The 20,922-nt window shown below is 42.6% G+C and overlaps 1 protein-coding gene across 2 annotated transcripts in view; it reads right to left on the reverse strand.

Annotated features, from left to right (window-relative positions):
* Positions 1-20,922, reverse strand: part of GTF2F2 (general transcription factor IIF subunit 2) — an 88,917-nt gene that overhangs the window by 11,010 nt on the left and 56,985 nt on the right. For both annotated transcript variants that reach the window (XM_060769267.2, XM_060769266.2), the window contains 2 exons: positions 6,648-6,747; positions 4,677-4,820 (listed from right to left, as the gene is read on the reverse strand). In XM_060769267.2, the coding sequence (XP_060625250.1) occupies positions 4,677-4,820; positions 6,648-6,747 (244 nt within the window). The remainder of the gene's footprint in view (positions 1-4,676; positions 4,821-6,647; positions 6,748-20,922) is intronic.

A 20,922-nucleotide genomic window follows, 5' to 3' on the forward strand; every position in this document is an offset into this window, starting at 1 on the left:
GAGGGATATGTACATCATCCTGAACTCATGCGGGTGCAATGGAGGAAAAGTGGAGGGATACACATATCAATTCTGCATCCAGATGATTTCAAGCTTTTCTGTTTGAAATAACTTCAAGCATACCACTACCTGAGAAGTACAAATCATAAGGAAGGTCTGTAGCATGAATTTGGCCGGACTCACTATGCATGGCATCTTATTTGCTAATCCTAGCTACAGTAGATCCACTAAATGAACTGTTAGATGCTGAGTCACCATGTAGAAAAATCTGTTGGGTTCAAGAAGCCTACTCAAATCAGAACTAAAAGAAGATTTTGGGCCTATGTGCTACATCCTTCTTAAATCCTCTTGTAATATATTCCAGTCATCTGCAAGTCTTCTAATATATTCTAGCAGTCTGCAAGCATGCATCTCCTATCAACAAACCTGCCAGTATTATGAGGAAGGAAAGCTCTGGGAGAGTGACAATGTTGTCAAACACCAATACACCCCCCCCACCCCAGCTCCCTGTCCCTTTAATACGAGGGTTGAATAAAAAGTAATGCCTCCACCTTCGTAACTCCTCAACAGATGGCAGTACTGGTATGTGGCAGGTACTGGCTTGTTCAGTAGACTCTCCTCTACAGTTCCATTTTGGCGGGAAGCCTTAGCATTGAACGGTTGTGTTGTTAAAGTGCAAAGTATGGAACCCTGCGCAGATGGTCCGTCAATGTGACTCAAGCAAAGTGCAGTTATTGAATTCTTGACAGCAGAAGGTGTCGCCTCAACATCTTTAAATTTACGCACCCAATGACACACAGTACTCACATCAACATAATCACCATAAGCAGCTTGCATTCTCTGATGAAGGTTGACACCTTCTGCTATCAAGATTTCAGTGACTGCACGTTGCTTAAGTCGCATTGACTGACCATCCGCGCAGGGTTCCATACTTCGCACTTTAACAGCACAACCTTTCAATGCAAAGGCTTCTCGCAAAAATGTAACTGTAGAGGAGAGTCTGGGAGAGAAGGAAAAAAGGTGAGGGAGGCGGGAGAAGGGGCAGGAAAGTGGAGGAAAGCTTGGAGGAGGAGGAGGAAAGCATGGAGCTCTCAGTATGCTTTGTGGAGCCCCAAGAACTCCACAGAGCACACTTTGAGAACCACCGCTCTGCATGATCACAAAGTGCTATGTTGAGCTATGGTAAGACAGCAAGGATTATGTTGAATGGGGCACTACAATGAGCAACCCAGAGAGAAGAAACAGCTTGTTTACACATTCTAGGCATCCTAGGTTTATGCATTCAAAACCTTTGATCTGAACAACCAGATGAAATAACAGTAGAGGAAGCCCGTCTTTATCACTATGATGTATTTGTGTCAGTGAGTAGTCATGCAGTATGACTATCTGGCAAGAAAGACAGATCCACATTGGACATTTATCAAAACTATTATTATAATAAGTAATTATAGTTGTGAACTTTAAGTCATACACATTAGAATTACGCAGAACATACAATTTGTCGTGCTCCATTGGGTTCATTAACATTTATCAAATGTAATAGAAAAAAAGAAGTTCACTTTCAAAAATGGAAATAATTCTATTTAGAGAATGAACCTTGTATTGTGCAAATAAATGTGCCTTCATTTTAATGGCTATGAATTACCTTTTCACATTTTATGTCTTCCAAATCTCAGAAGAAAAGGGACTGGATCTTCAGCAGCAGAGAAGCTGCATTCATTTTGGGCACATAGGGATTTAGATTTTTATTTTTTTTACCCAACAGCAGATAGCTTGACTCCTGGCATTTATAGCTAGAGGTAATGAGAAATGTACTTAAACGTTTTGTCAGCTCATTCCCTCATGTCCTAGGTCAGGCAGCATTAAAAACATGAATTTTACTCTGATGCCTGCCATGATTAAAAACATTACTACGGTTAATCATAAATCAGGCATTTCATCAATTGTTTAAATGTTTAATGACTGAAGCTACAAGGCATTTGCAGTTTTTACTTAACACAAGTATCATCTCTGCAACAGTCAGAAAGATGACCTTAGATGTATGGCAAAGGTTCAAACTGAAAAAAACCCAACTAGATGAAGAAAGACAGAATCATTTTGATTATTTTATCCTTGTCAGATAGATCAGCGTTTCTTAACCTGGGGGTGAGGACTCTTGGGAGGGGGTGTCGCAAGGGAAGTGTCAGTGGGTCTCCTAAGACCATCAGAAAACACATATTTCTGATGATCTTAGGAACCCCTTAGGCAGAGAGGACTGAAGATATCTCTGCCTGTATTTCTCTTCCTTTTTGGAAACAGAAGATGAATCCTTCCACCAACAGCCCTCCTCCTGCTGTGATTGGCCGGCCTCTCAGTTGGCCTCTCAGTCAAAGGGAGGGATGTTCCTGAGACTTCAAGTGGGGAGGAGAGAGCATGTGTACTCCGCACATGGCAGCGTGGTGCTAAATTTGTACCAAATTTGGTTCAGATCCATAGTCATTTGGGTTCAGTGTGCTCTCCAGAGGTAGGTGAACTACATCTCCTCTAAATCACTGTCAATTCCTCCCAAATCCCTCCAATATTTTCTGTTGGTCATGTGGTTTTGAGTGGGAAGTTTGGACCAATTCTATCGTTGGTGGGGTTCAAGGGACTTTTTGATTGCAGGAGAACTATAAATCCCAGCAACTACAACCCCCAAATGTGAAGGCCTGTTTTCCCCAGACTCCACCAGTGTTTACATTTGGGTATATTGAGTATTCGTGCTAAGTTTGATCCAGATCCATCGCTCTTTGAGTCCACAGTGTTCTCTGGATATAGGTGAATTACCACTCCAAAATTCAAGGTCAATGCCCACCAAACCCTTCCAGTATTTTCTGTTGGTCATGGGAGTTCTGTGTGCCAAGTCTGGTTCAATTCCATTGTTGATGGAGTTCAGAATGCTTTGATTGTAGGTGAACTATAAATCCCAACACTACAACTCCCAAATGACAAAATCACACCCCCCCCCCCCCCGCCTCAATCCCACCAGTATTCAAGTTTGGGCATATCGGGTATTTGTGCCACATTTGGTCCAGTGAATGAAAATACATCCTGCATATCAGATATTTATATTACAATTCATATCAGTAGCAAAATTACAGTTATGAAGTAGCAACGAAAATAATTTTATGGTTGGGGGTCACCATAACATGAGGAACTGTATTAAAGGGTCATGGCATTAGGAAGAGTGAGAACCACTGAGCTAGATAGTCAGATAGGATAGACACATAGAGTTAAGGAATAAGTCCTAATTCGCACATAATCTCCTCCCAATGGCATTAAAACTATAAAAACACAACATTTGTTCCTGGGTTACAAATGTCATTTCCTAATTTGGTCTATCATAAAAATATGAGAAAAGTTTATTAAACTACAAAAATTTTGTTGCTGTCTACACATTGAAAGGTTACAAATGGCATATTTTTATTAAGGAAAATTACAAATGATGCGCCAGACTGAAGAATATAATAGTACTACCCCCAGCTACAAAAATTAAGTTTCTAGAACATAACTGCTTTCAAAGCAAGTACCACACAATTAAAAAAAAAACAACACTTTCAAACCAGGAACAGATTTTTTTTTCAAATTTTGTTACATAGTGTAATCATTAGAAAGGTACTTAGGAAAGGTTTCTGTCACTGCAACATTACTGAAGTCACCCCTCCAGTCTCATTCTGACTACATTTTGAGTGCACACTTCTGTGTTCCTACATATCGTTCAACCCATAATTAAAAACAATCTATTTATTACATGGAACGAAGCGAAAGACTTCCCCACTTGTTTCCCAAGAAGCACATGAGTGGGCATGCTATGTATGTCCCTCCAGTTTTTGATGGACTTCAACTCCCACTGGTTATGCTGGTAAGGGCTGATGTGAGTAGCAGTCCTTCAACTTCTGCAGAGCTGTCAGTTGCCCAGCCCTGATAAAACTGATTAACACATTATACATGCATGAATGCATACACACATAACATTTTGGCATAACTCTCTCCCTTGCATATTAATTTAATAAAAAATGGACAGGGTTATTAAATGGGCAGCACTAAATAAAAGGAACATCCAATTAGCAGTCTGAATAGCCAACCAAGTTCAGAATTCTGCCCTCTCTGCAAACAACAATTCTTATTTAAATAAAGGAAGGAATCTATGCATGTAAAATGAACACAGTCTTCTCCACTAACATACATTGGGAGTGCATGCTAAAAACCACAAGCCAGGACACATGCACACACTGGCTCTTCATTCCCCATTCTGACTTCTAAACCTGCATGTGGACGAATGCTTTCCATGGCTGAGTCAAAGAGACAGATAGACTGAAGAACACACAAGGGTTTTTTCTTCTCTGAATCCCTGAAGAGTGAAAAATTGGCTTGCAGTTTGTACAGAAATCATCCAATGAGGAGTATTCTACCTACTGGTACATGGCTTTGATTTTTAAAAAAACTAATTGCAATGACTATTATTATTATTATTATTATTATTATTATTGCATTTTAAAATTGTATGTGCCCATTTTAATTTGCCTTCTTCAAAGTCCTTTAAAATTATGCTTTGAGGAAATCTGCTCTGAAATAGAGGAATCTGTTTTTTTGGAGTTAATATATTCATTAGTGACAAAGTGCACAATTCAAAAGCAATTTTTATAGTAAGTACTTACCACTGGCTGTTTTGTTATATCAACCAAATCTTTAATGTTATAATACTGATGTTTTTCAAAAGCTGAAAAAAGCATGTCCAGCACTTGCTGCTTTTCAGCCCGCGCTCGCTTTCCATCTTCTTTCTTCTTCTTTTCATATTCAATCTATCAATTTAAAAAACATTTTAATACTTAAGTTACCTTCTTCAGGTACTACACTTCAATACTGTCCTGACATGTGACACTAGTTAGGAATTCGAAGAGCACAAGCCAATTGGGAAGGAATCCACATGAGATTGAAGTAATAACGGATCGCAGGCCCACAAACCTTAGAGTTCCAATAGTTGTTAAAATTGCTTTTGGCCTCCGCCGTGGCCTTTCTGAGCTCTTGATTAGCAAGAATTGCAATGGCAAGTGTTTCTCATTAACTGTCTTGTTAAACTGCTGCCATATAGCAACCTTCTTTCATAAGTAAAGGTAAAGGTTTCCCCTTGACATTAAGTTTAGTCGTGTCCAACTCTGGGGGGGGGGGGGGGGGGTAGTGCTCATCTCCATTTCTAAGCCAAAGAGCCGCCGTTGTCCATAGACACCTCCTAGGTCATGTGGCCAGCATGACTGCATGGAGTGTCATCACCTTCCTGCCAAAGTGGTACCTATTGATCTACTCGCATTTGCATGTTTTCAAACTACCAGGTTGGCAGAAGATGGAGTTAAGAATGAGAGCTCACCCCACCCCATCAGATAGGTTGCAGCTAAGTGTTACTGGATATCTTTATGTTTTATATTTTGAACTATTAAAATGGCCAGAAAGTAATTGCTGCTTTAATTAAACTGTTTGATACAAACTGAGTGTTTGTTTGGTTCACCTCTGACTGCATAATGGCAGAGCCCTGGCATCGTGACAATTAGCATTGGTGTTTTGTTTTGTTTTTTAACCCATTAACATTAAAATCAAAAATTCAAAACATTAAGAGCAGAAAGTCCAGGATATTGAAGTTATCCTAATTGGCTTCATATATGACACTTATAAAATCTGTGGATATAGATATTAACATGAGTAAGTTAAAACATTATCCACTAAAATAATCAGTAATCTCATGGCAGATGATCAAAATAATTACAAAATTTTGTAATTATTATCCCCATATCATAGGGATGAAATTAAAGCTCGCCAAGAGCTTGTGCTTTATATATAGCCATGCACTACATTCCATAAAGAGATAATATTTGAACTGAACTTATTTATAGATCAGACTCCGGCACTAATTTGCACCAACTCCAAATTGTTAATCTGTATTGGTTAATTATTTTAATTAATCTACTGCAATGGTGGATAGACAGATGGAAAACAAGGAATCAAATATTTTTATACATCTGTTTACACATAGTGTTCTGGTAGGATCTCAGTTTATGTGGAACAAATTCATTAAGGGTATACTGGACATGATTCAGTCAACACTTTTAATAACTTAACCCCTACTGGGTTTAATGGGCTCAATCCAAGACAAGTGAGTATCAAGTTACTGCTTCTCATTGGGAGAGAAATAAACATGTTTTAACTCTAGCATATAGAATGGTGCTGGCTTTTCCCTACATTGTATCCATTACATTTTCTCCCCAGTTACAATTATTAGAGGCATTTTGCTACTGTTGATATCAAGTGAACCTGTAATAATAATATGGAAGCATCAAAGATACAAAAGGAAGCACACTTACAATCTGGAGTTTTTAACATAAATGTATAAGCATATGCTACGGGACTGTTTTATAATATAAAATCTTATATATGTAATAAATCACATTGATTTCAAAGGGACTTATTACCTGCTAGGTATTATGGAATTCCAGCCTTAATAATTCAGTTTGTATGTATATTGGAATGAAAATGAGTAGTGAATTTTTTATTTTAACTTTAGCTACTCAGCTAAATACATCACTGCAGGCTTCTGATATCAGAAGATGAAATACTATTGAATATTAAAAGCAACTCACATTATACTGATGGTTTGCCACAGGTTTGTAGTTTGTGGTTACAGCTTTATCCAACTGCATTGTCCAGCTTACAGGTTTGGAAGATTCTTCAATTTGTAGCCTGAAAGAGTAAGAAGTAAAAGTCATGAAGAACATCATCACATGTTCATTGTCATGGATACAGGAGACAGTCCAATGTCGGAGTTAACAGATCCACCCAACACAGCTGGAACATCTGACAACCAACTATTAGAAGATTAAAGCACCTCCTAGCTGGGAGTCTACAACCCACTCCCTCTTTACCTCCACTTAACCTGGGACAGAGCTAGCACAGTAGAAGGACTCTTCCTTCTACTAAACAGGTTTCAAATTTATTTTTCTTCAAACTATGTTTCTTTCCTCAATAGATTACTTTAGATACAAGCTTATTCTATCTTTGTGATATTTCTGTTGTATTAAAAGTTCTCACTGGGTTTCTCTCACTCTTTCTACTCATACACTAACTACTACTATAAATAAGTCAACTCGACTTATCTAAATTACCTAGGCTAAAAGTCAAACCCTTCCTGATTCTCACTACAATAGAATCAGCCTTACCCTATAGTTTTTAAACTACAGACTACCTCCCTGGTTCTCACTACCACAGAACCTGTAGTTCACCGGCTACAGACTGGCCTTTTAAAATGGCTGCCCTGCCAAGTGGCAGTTGGCTCTGCCCCTTTTTCCATAGCAACCCAGTTCAAAGTGAGCTGAGCTGGTTACCATCCCCCCCCCCCCCATTTATGCTACTCTAAATACTTACCCTTTCAATGCCTATCCATAACTATACATAACAGTAGATTAAAATTTACACTTCACCATCACACCTGTTTTTCCATTGTAAATGTGCGTAAGTGTGATAAGAGGTAGGAGCTCTGAATAAGATTGCTTCCCAGGTCTTAAGTGCTAGGATAAAATGCCCTAAGTCACGCATGGCTCTCAAATATGGAGGCAAGGAATTCCATAAGGCAGGGGCAGAAATAGAGAAGGTCCTGCGTCTGGTGCTTTCCAAGTGCACTTCCCTAGGACCCGGTATATAGAGCAAATCGCGTTGGGATGGTCATGGCGACCTCTGATGGTGGTAGAAGGAGAGACGGTCTCTAAGATACAATGGACCCTGGCCATATAAAGTTTTAAAGGTCAGGACCAGCATTTTATACAAACCACGATACTCAATTGGGAGCCAGTGTAGATGCCACAGCACTGGTGTTATATGGCATTTCATGGGAGTTTTTGTGAGTAACCTGGCTGCAGCATTCTGGACAATACGGAGTTTTGTCGTAGAAATAGGAAGGCCAACATACAAGGCGTTACAATACTCCAGCCTAGATGTGACCGTGGCATGGATGACTGTTGCCAGAGCCTCATCCAACAGATAAGGTGCCAGTTGCCTCGCTTGTCGTAGATGGAAAAAGGCCTGTTTACTGGCCTCCGGGGTTCCATGCAGAGTAATATGATCCCATGGAAACCATTTTTTTTAACCTGGATCATTGCCTCTTGTATTATTTGGGGTTTGGAGCAGAAGGATTTTTCCCATGGGAATAGGAGGTTTAAAACTGGTGTAGTCTCCTTTAATGTAAGGGGCTTTGGGCAGGGCAAGGGATCTCTTGGTTTTTGGATATTGTTGTTTCTCCTGATTAAAAACAAAAAAAGTAATACTGATCTTGTGATGAATGTAAGATGAATGTATTACCAGCTCTCAAGCTTCCACATGTGAGTATGAGTGTGATGGGGAGGCAGAACAAAAAACGAAACTGCTGAAATATAAGAGGGGGCAATTCTCTATGTTAAAAGGACGGTTACCCATGCTTTCCTCTCTCAATGTGATGAGGTTGTCAGATTCTCTGATTCAGCTCAACCACATGGGGGTCAAATGATAAATGCAAAGCCCAAATAAAACTTCCACGATGAAGAGCATCCTTATTTCTGCATGGGGCTAATAGGAGCTTTCCTGAGAATCTCGACGATAACCTTCAATTTAGCAAATGTTCTGCTAATCTCATGTAAATGATATGATATTCCTTCTTCCTCAGAAATTGTGCCCAAATTGTCTGCCACTCTGATCTGAGGAGCAAGGCCATCATTTGCTCTATCCCCTAGTGCAGTGCTTCCTACACTGTGTGTTGTGCCATATTAGTGTGTAGGTCTATAGGTGTGTCATGGAAACTGATGTAATGATCATACATAGGACCTTAAGATTGTCTGGGGAGGTCCTGCTCTCGTTACCACCTTTGTCACAAATACGTTTAACAGAGACGAGAGACAGGGCCCTCTTGGTGGTGGTCCCTTGGCTGTGGAATGACTTCTCTATAAATATTAGATCGGTCACCTCCCTTTTAACATTCCGGAAAAAAGTCAAGACGTGGCTTTTTGAACAAGCATTTGCAAATGCAGAGTAACTGACATAGGAAAATGGAACAATTAGACAATGAGTCCAGACAACATTTTTAACAAGAAGACACTATGAATTTATATTTTATTGATTTGTTTAGTTTTTATTTATTTATTTATTTATTTATTTATTTGATGCACTTATTAACCGCCATTCTCAGCCCTTACGGGCGACTCATGGCGGTGTACAGTACACATAAAAAGACAGTTACAAAGGCCAGTATCAACAACATATAACTATACGACAAATACAAACTACATAAAAATCCGCTTCGTCTCTTAGTAGAATCATAGCCAGTCTCATCTTCCTTATACCATTCCAGTTCTCATTACCGTAATGTTGTTGCTTAGCATTTATTCTATGTTATGTTTTTAATTGTATTTATGACATTGTAAGCATTGAATTTTGCCCCGTTAACCGCCTTGAGTTGCCTATGAGCTGAGAAAGGCGGTTTACAAATACAGTAAATAAACAAATAAACACAAATTATATGTTTTTAAATATATAAATGAAAAGTTTTCATGAGATACATTGTGTCCCCATATGTTTTGTTATTACAATTTATGTTTATGTCTGTATTTCTTATATGGGGTTGGTTTAATCTCTGGATTGCTAGTAAAACTGACTTTCTTGCTAGAGTCAGTGACATAGCACATCATCAGGGGAATGCAAAATATGGTGTCTTCAATTATAATGGCACCCAGAGCTATACATTACAGTGGCATCCCCCCCATTCAAAATGCTTACAGTGGCATCCCCACATCCAAAATGCTTCCACAAAGTATGTTAAAAGAGTTCATAGTAAGTATGTTCTGGTGATGGCTATCATGGGTTAACTCCATAAACACCACGGTAATATTGGTGCATCATATCAGGCTTACAGTTATTACTTCATTAATGGAAAAGCTGTGCCAGCTCTGAATAAAAGTAAAAAACATAAAGACAACATCCTATTCTTGTATTATGTGTTGGTCCCAATGCATCATGCTCAAGAAGATATCACTTCATGATCCCTTTAGTTCATTAAAGAAGAAGTGGCCATCTGCCAACAGCATGTTAAAAATACTCTATTATTTCCAAAAGTACAATGTCTCTTAAAACACGCTGTTGCCACATTTTGTCCCTTACACCTACCACTGTAGTTTTCTCTCCAAAGGCTAGCATCTCTTGCACGTTCCAGATTGAGTGGTGAGTCATTCGATTCTGTTATTTTCCTGACTTTTATTATAATAACAACAGGCATCTACAAGCATGACTGACTGCTCTGTGTGATATGAACATCCAAAATGGAATCAAACAGAGACAGGTATGTATAAATACCAAAGACTTTATGATAGCGCAATTTAATTTCAAGTTTGGGTGCCTTTTAAGAACATTTTTTTTTTAAAAAAACTTGCAATTATTAATAGTTTATGTTTCTCAATAAAAGAGCCAGCAAGGTGCAGTAATTTGAGTACTGACTTATAGCCCTGGAGTCCAGAGTTCAAATTTTCCAGGGAAACACATTGAGAGATTTTAGGAAAGTGACAGACTCTCCGCTTCAGAAAAATATAAAGGCAAACCCACTCTAGATAAAGTTTGCCAAGACAATTCTGTGATTAGTTTGTCTAGGATGGCCATAAGTTGGAAATGATTTGAAGGCACAAAACAACAATGGTTCTGGCCCAGCTTTTATGTCCGAACGTATCTCTCTCTATGAACCACCATGGAGTTTAATATAATCTGGGGAGGCCCTGCTCTTGGTCCCGCCTCCCTCGCAGGCGTGACTAGAAAAGATGAGAGACAGGCCCTTCTCAGTGGTGGCCCCTCGACTGTGGAACTCCCTCCCCAGGGATATTAGATCAACCCCCTCCCTCCTGACCTCCCAAAAAAGAGTGTAAACGTGGATTTGTGACCAAGCCTTTAGAGAACTTTTGGATCAATGTGCAATGATCATTGGAACGGCCCTGATTATGCTCATGGATTACGTGTAACTCTGAATGTATTGTTTTAAAATGTTTTTATTGTTTTAAAATTTTATTTTAATATTTATTTAAGTGTACATTGTGTTTTAAGGCATTGAATTGTGGCCTGTATGTAAAGCTGCCTTGAGTCCCCTTCGGGGTGAGAAAGGCTGGATAGAAATGTCATAAATAAATAAATAAATAAATAAACAACTTCTCAAAGAAGAGGACGAAATATAAGTAATATCTTACGTAAAACACAAACATCGTGTTGTGGCGAAAGGTGTGAAAGGTTATTTCAGCTACAAAATTTGGCCTATCTACATAAAAGCTCAATCTGTTACATGAGCATTATTAAGAATTATCTAAATGATATAAATAAAATGTTTGAATTCTCATGAAACCCCAATATAAACGTCACATGCAATGATTTTATTAATCCTGTAGAATTAATCCTGTAGAAGTAGGAAAAAGAATGATGCACCTGTAACTATCTGAACTTTGGTCTTAGACATAGGCATGCAATGAATCCCACAGAGTTGAGTGGGACTATAATGGAGATTGTAGCCAAAAAGTGATTTCAAGGGAAGCAAATAAAGTGACAGAGAAAAGGAAAGATAACACAGGGGGCAGCAAGGTGCTGAGATAAGTTAGTAATTAAGATGTTAAAGCGACTTTGAGAGTTTTGTATGAAAACACTCTGTGTTTGGCATCTAGCAAACATGGTAATAAATAAAGCACTAGACCATGGCAACTAACTTGTTTGTAACCATACCGAATACTTTTTAAGAAAGAAAGGAAAAGGCACAAGGGAGAAATGCAAATCCTTTCCTCTGCTTCATTATTGACTGTAGTGCGTTTAGTCATACATTAAACTCACCCACCCCCACAATTATTTGCCAAGGCCCCTTCGGAGCCTACGTTCTGTTGGCATACAAAGCAGCCACACCGGCAACCTTCCAGTCTTTATCAAACCACAGACCTCACTCCATTTAATGCATTACATTTCCTCACAACTGGGGTTAACCCAAAAGAGGGTAAAGAACAACTGCCAGCTTCCAGAAAAAGATTGCTTTTAAAAGGACTCCAGAATGTGGAGTACAATCTCCACCAGAGGAGAGAGAAAGCGAGAGTGCAGTCTGGCTGTACAAGTGATAAATAACTGCAGTAACAACAGCAATACTCCTACGCAGCAGACATACCATAATATGCTGTTGAGAGCCAATAGTAAAACTGAAACCATTACATATATGCCTAGCCTGGCTTTCACAAAAGAAGTCTGAAGTCACCAGTGGTGTTGGAAAGCAAAGCTCCCTCCAGGAGTGTGTTTTTCCCTGTGCCAGTCATACAGGCTCCTCTCGCTCTACACCTGGCAAGGAGGTTTTTCTAATTTAGACCAAATAAGGAATATCAGAACACAAAGAAGTAAGAAGAGTTCCTACTGCTGTTATTGCCATTATATGGCAAGCCTATCACAGAGTTTTCTAGAGCTGAGAGTGCGCGACTTGCCCAGTGGGTTTCCATAGCTGAGCAAGAAATTGAACCCTGGTCTCTAAAGTTATAGTAAAACTCAAACCACTACATCACACTGGCATCAGTCCCTTGTATCAGATCCACTTCTTTCTAGTCTGTCTCAATTGATAATGTCAACAACCCCTTCAGAAAGATTTTAAAATAGTTTTGAATTTATTCTTTGAAATGCCTCACCATCTCTGAGCCAAATTCTAATATGGAATTTGGAAAATATGGCAAACCTCAAACATTTAATAAAACAGAATAAATTATATGCTTTTTAAAACCATTGCACACTGCCACTAAAAATAAAAATACAGCATCTGAAAAGGAAGTGACCTAACTGTACCCCCAAAGAAGGTAATTCCATCACAATGGGTTCATATATACTAAAAGTCTTTGTCTTACATATTCTTTCACCTAACCTAATTGAGCAGGGTCTCTGCTTTTCTGATTACGTGATTAATTGTGAAGATATTATCTTAAATGTTTTTAATTGTTTTAATGTATTTTATAATTCTATTTAAATGTTTATTTTAATTGTACATTGTTCTATGGCATCGAATAGTTGCCTATGTGTAAGCTACCTTGAGTCCCCTCCAGGGTGGAGAAAGCTGGGGTAGAAATGCCACAAATAAATAAATAAATAAATAATTTCATGTGGTTGTAAATCAGTGGTTCCCTACCATTTTTTGATCAGGGACCAGTGACCAGGGACCACTTTGACCAGGGACCATTCTCCAATGTTAGTACCAAAAGGGGTTGTGAATCGGTTTTTAGTCAACTTTAGATTTGGTTTGGTTATTTGGGGTGCTGATTCAGAAAATTGCATTGCATAGACCACATCAGCTCTATTTCCTGATACAGAACATATGGCGTCCAGTAGTCACCATCTGCTTGCCCATAAAAAACCATATTTAATAATTTAGAACTGATGTGGTCTATCCAATGCAATTTTTTGAATCAGCACCCCAAATAACCCCAGGAACAGGCCTAAAAATGAAGACAGCAAGGTGCAGGTGCTTCCAGGCACCACATGGAGGATATCCGGTTCCGGCTATGGCGGTCAGCAGCAAAACGCTGAGCTGCGCCGTTTGAACAATTCAATCGGGAGGAATCTGGCCGACCTCCCCCTCCCCCGACCATCTCAGAGCTGGGAAAGAGAGACCTGAACCCCACGGGTCGTGCTGAGGCCCGAGTGTTCTGAGGGGGAGCCGAGGAGACAAGGAACAAAGACAAGCAACCAGGAGGCGAAGGTGATAAGGGAGCGCCGCCATTCCAACGCGGCCGGCTTCCTCCTTCCCTTAACTAGCCTCAAACCTCACCGGTGAGTGCCGAGCCCACTTGGGTGCTGTGGGGGTCGAGCCGCTGCCGTGCTGCCGCTGGGATCGTCTGGAGGAGGTGCGGCGGCGTCCACTGCGGCCCAGCTGCTGGGGCAGCTACAGCCAGAGCCCGAGCGGGGGGAGGGGAAGCAGAGCGCCGAGGCCGTCCCATCCACGGCCGGGTGAGAGCGTTCCCCTCGGCAGCCAGAGCCGCTGCCCGTGCGGCCGCCGGAGCTGCTGGAGCCGCCTGGGAGGAGGAGCTGCCGCTTCCGCCGCCTCCATAAAACCGCGCCGCCGTCATTTGCGGCCTCGCTGCTGAGGCAGCTGTTGGAGTCAGAGGGGAGCTTGGAGAGGAGTGGCAGAGCCCCCAATTGCGTTTTCCAGCTCGCATCCCGCATACCTTTGAGTGGCCGGAGCCGCCGAACGGCTGGACTTACCATCTGAATTGCCATCTTGGATTCCGGCGGGGCCCCGGCGTTTCCTTCTGCGACCGGGCTAAGTCTGCCACGCGTCCCTCCATTTTGGTGCCTCCTCCGCGCTTCCTCCTCCGCACTCCATCTCTAGCGGAGGTGGAGGCCCGCACTCCCTCCTCCGCGCTCCCAATTCATCTTGCTGGGTCTGTGCTGTGTGGTGTCAATATCTTAACATCAAACTGACACCAATTTGACAACACCATAGCCGCGGACGCACAGGACCTAACAGCCACCGGAAGATATGTCCGCCTCATGACTCAGTGTTTTTGCGGCTTTACCATCAGTGCCCTAGACTTAAGATCTAGCTAATTGTTCCACACTGCCCCCTCTGGCTGAGCCAAGTGGTGCAAGTTATATCATCTCGCAAAACTTGGAATATTGTGCTGACAGCCAGTGGAAACACAGTTATTGTCTTCATTGTACCATCTCAGTCGCTAACATCTCCATCATTTCTTTTGGACAGCCAAGAAGATCCGGGGACCTGACCATTGGCTGCCGGCTTGCTCTCCACGGGGCCAAGAAGCTGGGCTCCCACGATTTGAACTGACTGCCCTGACTGAATGATCTGGACCTACTCTTAGAGACATTAACTTTGAACTACAGAACTGGCTCCTGCACTAAGGCACTTTAGCCCGAGCACTTTACAGTCCTTCTTTAATTTTTTAATCTGCCAGAGTCCGCGCCATCAACTTGATTGGTCTAAAGTATCATATCTATGATCCAATTATTACTGTAACTATAGCACTTTGTAACAAATGCACTGTCCTGCACTGTCACTTTAGAACTAATCACACATACTGTTAACTAGCTGCACTTTACGCCTTATGTCACCACCTATGCCGATTGTGCTGCTTTTGACAATTTATCAACTACCTATACAAGTGCACTTTACGATCTTTGGCATAGGGAAAGGAACAGGATGTATTAAGGGGTGGGAAGGCCAGGACTTAGCTTTGTGCAATCATAATAACAATATCTGTTATCAAATGCTGACAGTCGGATTAACAACAGAGGAAAATGGAGGGAACTTCCCCGGGGGCGGTGGTTCCGTGGGTGGGGGGGCTGCCATAGAGGTGGTGACATGTAGAGGGAGATACGGGAAAGGGAGAACAAAAGATCTATTTTGGCCCAAAATTTATAACAATAAATTGGCGAACCTAAGCAGTCCCAGACATAAACAAATTCGGCCCAAAATTCATAATAGAATATTGGCAACTCCAAAGATCATTCAATTTACATCTCAACAACTCATTCGGCCCGAAAGTAACAATGACTCATTGACAACTCCAAAATATTCTCCTGACAAGATACAATTGAGGTGCCAGGTTGGTGGCCCCTCCAGGCTAAAGGTGGTGCTGTTCAATGCCAGGTCGGTAAATGGGAAAACCTCCATTATTCAAGATCTAATCCTGGAGGAACAAGCTGACCTGGCTTGTATAACGGAGACCTGGTTGGACGAGGGGGGAGGGGTAAATCTCTCCCAACTCTGTCCGCCGGGTTACTCCGTTCAGCACCAACCGAGGCTTGGAGGGCGGGGAGGCGGAGTCGCAGTGGTCTATAAGGTTTGTATTCCCCTGATCAGGTGCCCCATCCCACAATCATCTTCTTTTGAGTGTGCCGGCTTTAGGATAGGTGACCGGGACAGGATAGGGATTCTGTTGGTGTACCGACCACCCCGCTGCACAACAGTCTCCTTACCTGAGCTAGCGGGAGTGGTCTCGGACTTGGCATTGAGCTTCCAACGGCTTATAGTCCTGGGGGACTTCAATGTCCAGGCCGAGACCTCTCTTACGGGTGCAGCTCAGGACTTCATGGCCACCATGGCAACCATGGGCCTGTCCCAATTAGTATCTGGTCCCACCCATAGTGCCGGGCACACACTGGATTTGGTCTTCTCTCAAGGATGGGGTGAAAGTGACGGTGTGGAGGAGCTGACCATCGCTCCATTGCCATGGACCGATCACCACCTGATCAGGTTTAGACTTGCTGCGCCTCCTAACCTCCGCAGGGGTGGTGGACCTATTAGCATGGTCCGCCCCAGGAGGCTTATGGAGTCAAAAGGCCTCCTGACGGCTCTTGGGGAATTTTCCACCTTCTTGGCTGGCGACTCTGTCGATGTCTTGGTCTCTCGCTGGGATAGGGAAATGACCAGGGCAATCGACACAATCGCTCCGGAACGCCCCCTCTCGAGTAACCGAGCTAAACCAGATCCTTGGTTTACCGAAGAGCTGGTAGCGATGAAGCGAAAGAAGAGGAGGCTAGAGTGCGTGTGGCGCCGGAACCCCACCAACCCTGCCCAAACACACCTGAATGCCTTCCTAAGGTCCTATGGTGTGGCAATAGCGGCGGCACAGAAAACATTTCTTGCCGCCAACATTGCATCTGCGAAGAACCGTCCAGCTGAGCTGTTCCGAGTTGTCAGGGGTCTGTTAAATCCGCCGAAAAGCGAGGCCCCTGATGACTCAGTAGCTCGCTGTGAAGCATTTGCTCGATTCTTCGCGGATAAAATTGGGCGGATTCGGTTGGGCTTTGACGCCACATTAACGGCAGTCTCTGGGGATGTGGCGAGAGCATCTGCTTGTCCAGTTTTGTTGGATTCATTTCAATTGGTTCAGCTTGAGGATGTGGACAGGATCCTTGGAGAGGTACGACCCACCACATGCATCCTAGACCCCTGCCCTTCCTGGCTGATCAAGGAAGCCAGAGGGGGTTTGGCAGGGTGGGTGAAGGTGATGGTTAATACCTCCTTACAGAAAGGAGAGTTTCCAGCGAGCTTAAAACAAGCTATTATAAAACCGCTGTTGAAGAAACCATCACTGGATCCCACCCAATTCGACAACTATCGGCCAGTTTCCAATCTCCCCTATTTGGGCAAAGTCATGGAACGTGTGGTGGCAACACAACTCCAGGGGTTTCTGGTAGACACTGATTATCTAGATCCGGCACAGTCTGGCTTTAGGCCGGGACATGGTACTGAGACAGCCTTGGTCGCCTTGGTAGATGATCTGCGCAGGGAACTAGACAGGGGGAGTGTGTCCCTGTTAGTTCTGCTGGACCTCTCAGCGGCCTTCGATACCGTCGATCACGGTATCCTTCTGGGACGCCTCATGGATATCGGGCTCGGGGGCACCGCTCTGCGGTGGCTCCGATCCTTCCTTGAGGGTCGGTCTCAGAAGGTGTCATTGGGTGACACCTGTTCGGCCCCACAACCGTTGTTGTGTGGAGTCCCACAGGGTTCAATTCTGTCCCCGATGTTATTTAACATCTACATGAAGCCGCTGGGGGAGATCATTCGGAGTTTCAGAATGAGATGTTATCTCTATGCAGATGATATCCAAATCTGTCACTCCTTCCCACCTGTCACCAAGGAGGCGGGCCAGACCTTGAATCGGTGCTTGGCTGCTGTGTCGGACTGGATGAGAGCTAACAAATTGAAGTTGAATCCAGACAAGACAGAGGTCCTACTGGTCAATCGTAAGGCCGAACAGGGTATAGGGTTACAGCCTGTGTTAGACGGGGTTACACTCCCCCTGAAGACGCAGGTTCGCAGCTTGGGAGTGATCCTGGACTCATCGCTGAGCCTGGAACCCCAGGTCTCAGCGGTGGCCGGGAGAGCTTTCGCACAACTAAAACTTGTGCGCCAGCTGCGGCCGTACCTTGGGAAGTCGGATCTGGCCACGGTGGTCCACGCTCTTGTCACATCCCGGCTGGATTACTGCAACGCACTCTACGTGGGGTTGCCCTTGAAGACTGCTCGGAAACTTCAACTAGTCCAAAGGGAGGCAGCCAGATTGCTCACCGGAGCAGCATACAGGGAGCATACCACCCCCCTGTTATGCCAGCTCCACTGGCTGCCGATCCAATTCCGAGCACAATTCAAGGTGCTGGTTTTGACCTATAAAATCCTATACGGTTCCGGCCCAGTGTACTTGTCCGAACGGATCTCCCTCTACACCCCACCTCGGAGTTTAAGATCCTCTGGGGAGGCCCTGCTCTCAACCCCGCCTTTATCACAAGTGATACTGGCGGGGACGAGGAGCAGGGCCTTCTCAGTGGTGGCCCCCCGCCTGTGGAACTCACTCCCCGGGGAGATTAGAACAGCGCCCTCCCTTCTCTCATTCAGGAAACAGCTGAAAACTTGGATGTGGGACCAGGCTTTCGGAAACTCTGGCAGCTAAAAAGAAGGACCATAATGAAGGGCAAATATTGTAGGAACCTATTTTAACCTATTGGACCTATGGAACGCGAAACTCTGACCATGAGATTGCTTATTGTTGTGCTATGGTGCTATATATTGATGTTTTTAATCTGTTAATTATTTAATTACTGTTTTTTATATTTGTATGTATTTGTATAAGGGCATCGAATTGTGCCTTCTTTGTAAGCCGCCCTGAGTCCCCCCTCGGGGGTGAGAAGGGCGGGGTATAAGTAGCAGAAATAAAATAAAATAAAATAAATGGAACAGCTCCACTCAGGGGAAGGGAGCGGGAGGAGAAGCAGCACTAAGGAGGCTTGTTTGCATGCCTTTCGTGGGTAGTCAGCCTCTCCCCTCCTGACATTTCCATTGCCTCGGCACTATAAGCGGGTTTCGCGAGACCAGTCGCACTCGTTGCAACGGTGTAGTAATGGTGAGGCCGCAGACCGTATTTTAGTTCTTGGTGACCACTGGTGGTCCACGGACCACAGGTTGCGAACCACTGTTGTAAATAATCTTTTGTGTAACCTAGTCCCAAACTATTTAGGAATTCATCCCAGAAGACATATCCAGGGGCTGAATAATCAAGGAATCACAAAAGGATCCTACAACTGCACTACTAGCCTAACCATACCAAAGGCACTCCTACCCAATGCAATGACTTCTGACAATGACAGTAACGAGTCCAGGTCCAGGAGAACATGCCCAACCTAAAACTAAGAACTTGGCCCTTCAAGGAGAGTGCCACCATATCCAGAACCTGATAAACATTTTGTCCAGATTATCTTTCTGGATGAAGATATCCTCCTTCCTTGTAAACATTTTGAGTAGAATTGCTTGTTTTCCAAGTGTGTCATATGCTAAATCCAGATTTTACCAAAGGGATTAAAAACAGGATTCTACTGCTGGCCACACAGCCCGACAAACTAAAAAGGACGGAGGATTCTACTCTACCCTCAATTGGCAGACAATATGGCTGTTCTTAATATGAAATACAGTCCATTTTCTAAACTGAATCAGTTCAAACATGGGGTAGCTACATGATACATACAATAATCGTGGCAAATGGTACTCACATCTGTGGGAAATTGTAAAAATATATCAGATTAAGAGCAGTTTAATGAATGAATGCTCTGTGCCCATTTTAGTCTTCTCAGCTGTGGCCAGTTCAATGGACTATGTTGCTTTGGCCAATACTCCACAATTTGGCACACTTATTCTTCTTGTGCATTTTAAACTAACTGCTAAACCTTCATATTTATTAAAGTGAAGGGGGAGACATCCTACTATACTCTAGCTTTTTCAGTCCAATGAAAAAAAGGATCACAAGCAGGATCTGGCTTAATTTCAGGTCTTCTCAGTTTGATAGAGGCTTATTTTTCTTCATTTCCGAAAAGCATGGAAACATGCCCAACCTTTACTCTTTGGAAAGTACACTATGTTTCAAGCAGTAAGGATTTCCCTTCTTGAGACATTCTATTCCGTTTCTACCTAATCCTACAATTTACATTGTTAAAAGCCTGCCAGTACAAGACAAAATAAAGAGCAATTCAATTATTCTTCTCTGCCACCCATGCCTTGGCCAAGAGTTTGGTACTCAGAGGAAAAGGATATTTATCCTGAGATAACGCTGGAACAAATGATTCCAAGTATATGACAGTCAGAGATGTCTGTTAATGACATCATATTTTTTGCCCTTACATTCTCACTATGGTAAAATCTGAGAATCACAGGTACAGTACACCCCTTGAATCAATGCAATGTACACTCATGTTGACTATCCTTCAGCAATTGATTCAATAAAAATAAATCCTGGTTAGGATGAAACCCACACGTCTTTCCCTATGTAATGTAGTTTTATGAAGAACTCTCTTCTCAAACCTTGGAAATCTTTATTTTTTCAAATCAATTATATTTTGTATGACTCACACAAAATATTTCCTAGAATTTAAAGCTGGAGTAAGGTTCCTTTTTATGTTTTCTCTTCTAGACAAGGACAAAATTTCTCAGCTCTGGTGATATTTAACATTTCCCCAAGCAGAATAATGAAGACTGAGATAATTGCTTGCCCTTTGTCAAGGCTCAGTGCTATGGAGAGCTTTTGGCCTTGAAAAATAGTTCAAAGAGAGATTGCTACCCATTCGAGAATGTAAATGAAAGCCAATTTTAATTTTTAAAATGTGTACATGAAAAATGCCAGGGATATGGATTTTTTTTTACTTGAGCAATTGTTGAAACTGAATCATCAGGATGAATCCAACTGCTGATCTTAACCATCTGGAAGTGATAGAGTGTCTTTCTTCGAGCAAACCATTAAACCAATTTAAGGGCCCTTCCAGCCAGGCCTCTATCCCAGAAATCCCAGCCAGTTTACCAGCGGTTAGGATTTCTGGGAGTTGAAAACGAAAACACCTGGGGAC

This window comes from Anolis sagrei, chromosome 3 (assembly GCF_037176765.1).
Source record: "Anolis sagrei isolate rAnoSag1 chromosome 3, rAnoSag1.mat, whole genome shotgun sequence".
Classification (NCBI taxonomy): domain Eukaryota; kingdom Metazoa; phylum Chordata; class Lepidosauria; order Squamata; family Dactyloidae; genus Anolis; species Anolis sagrei.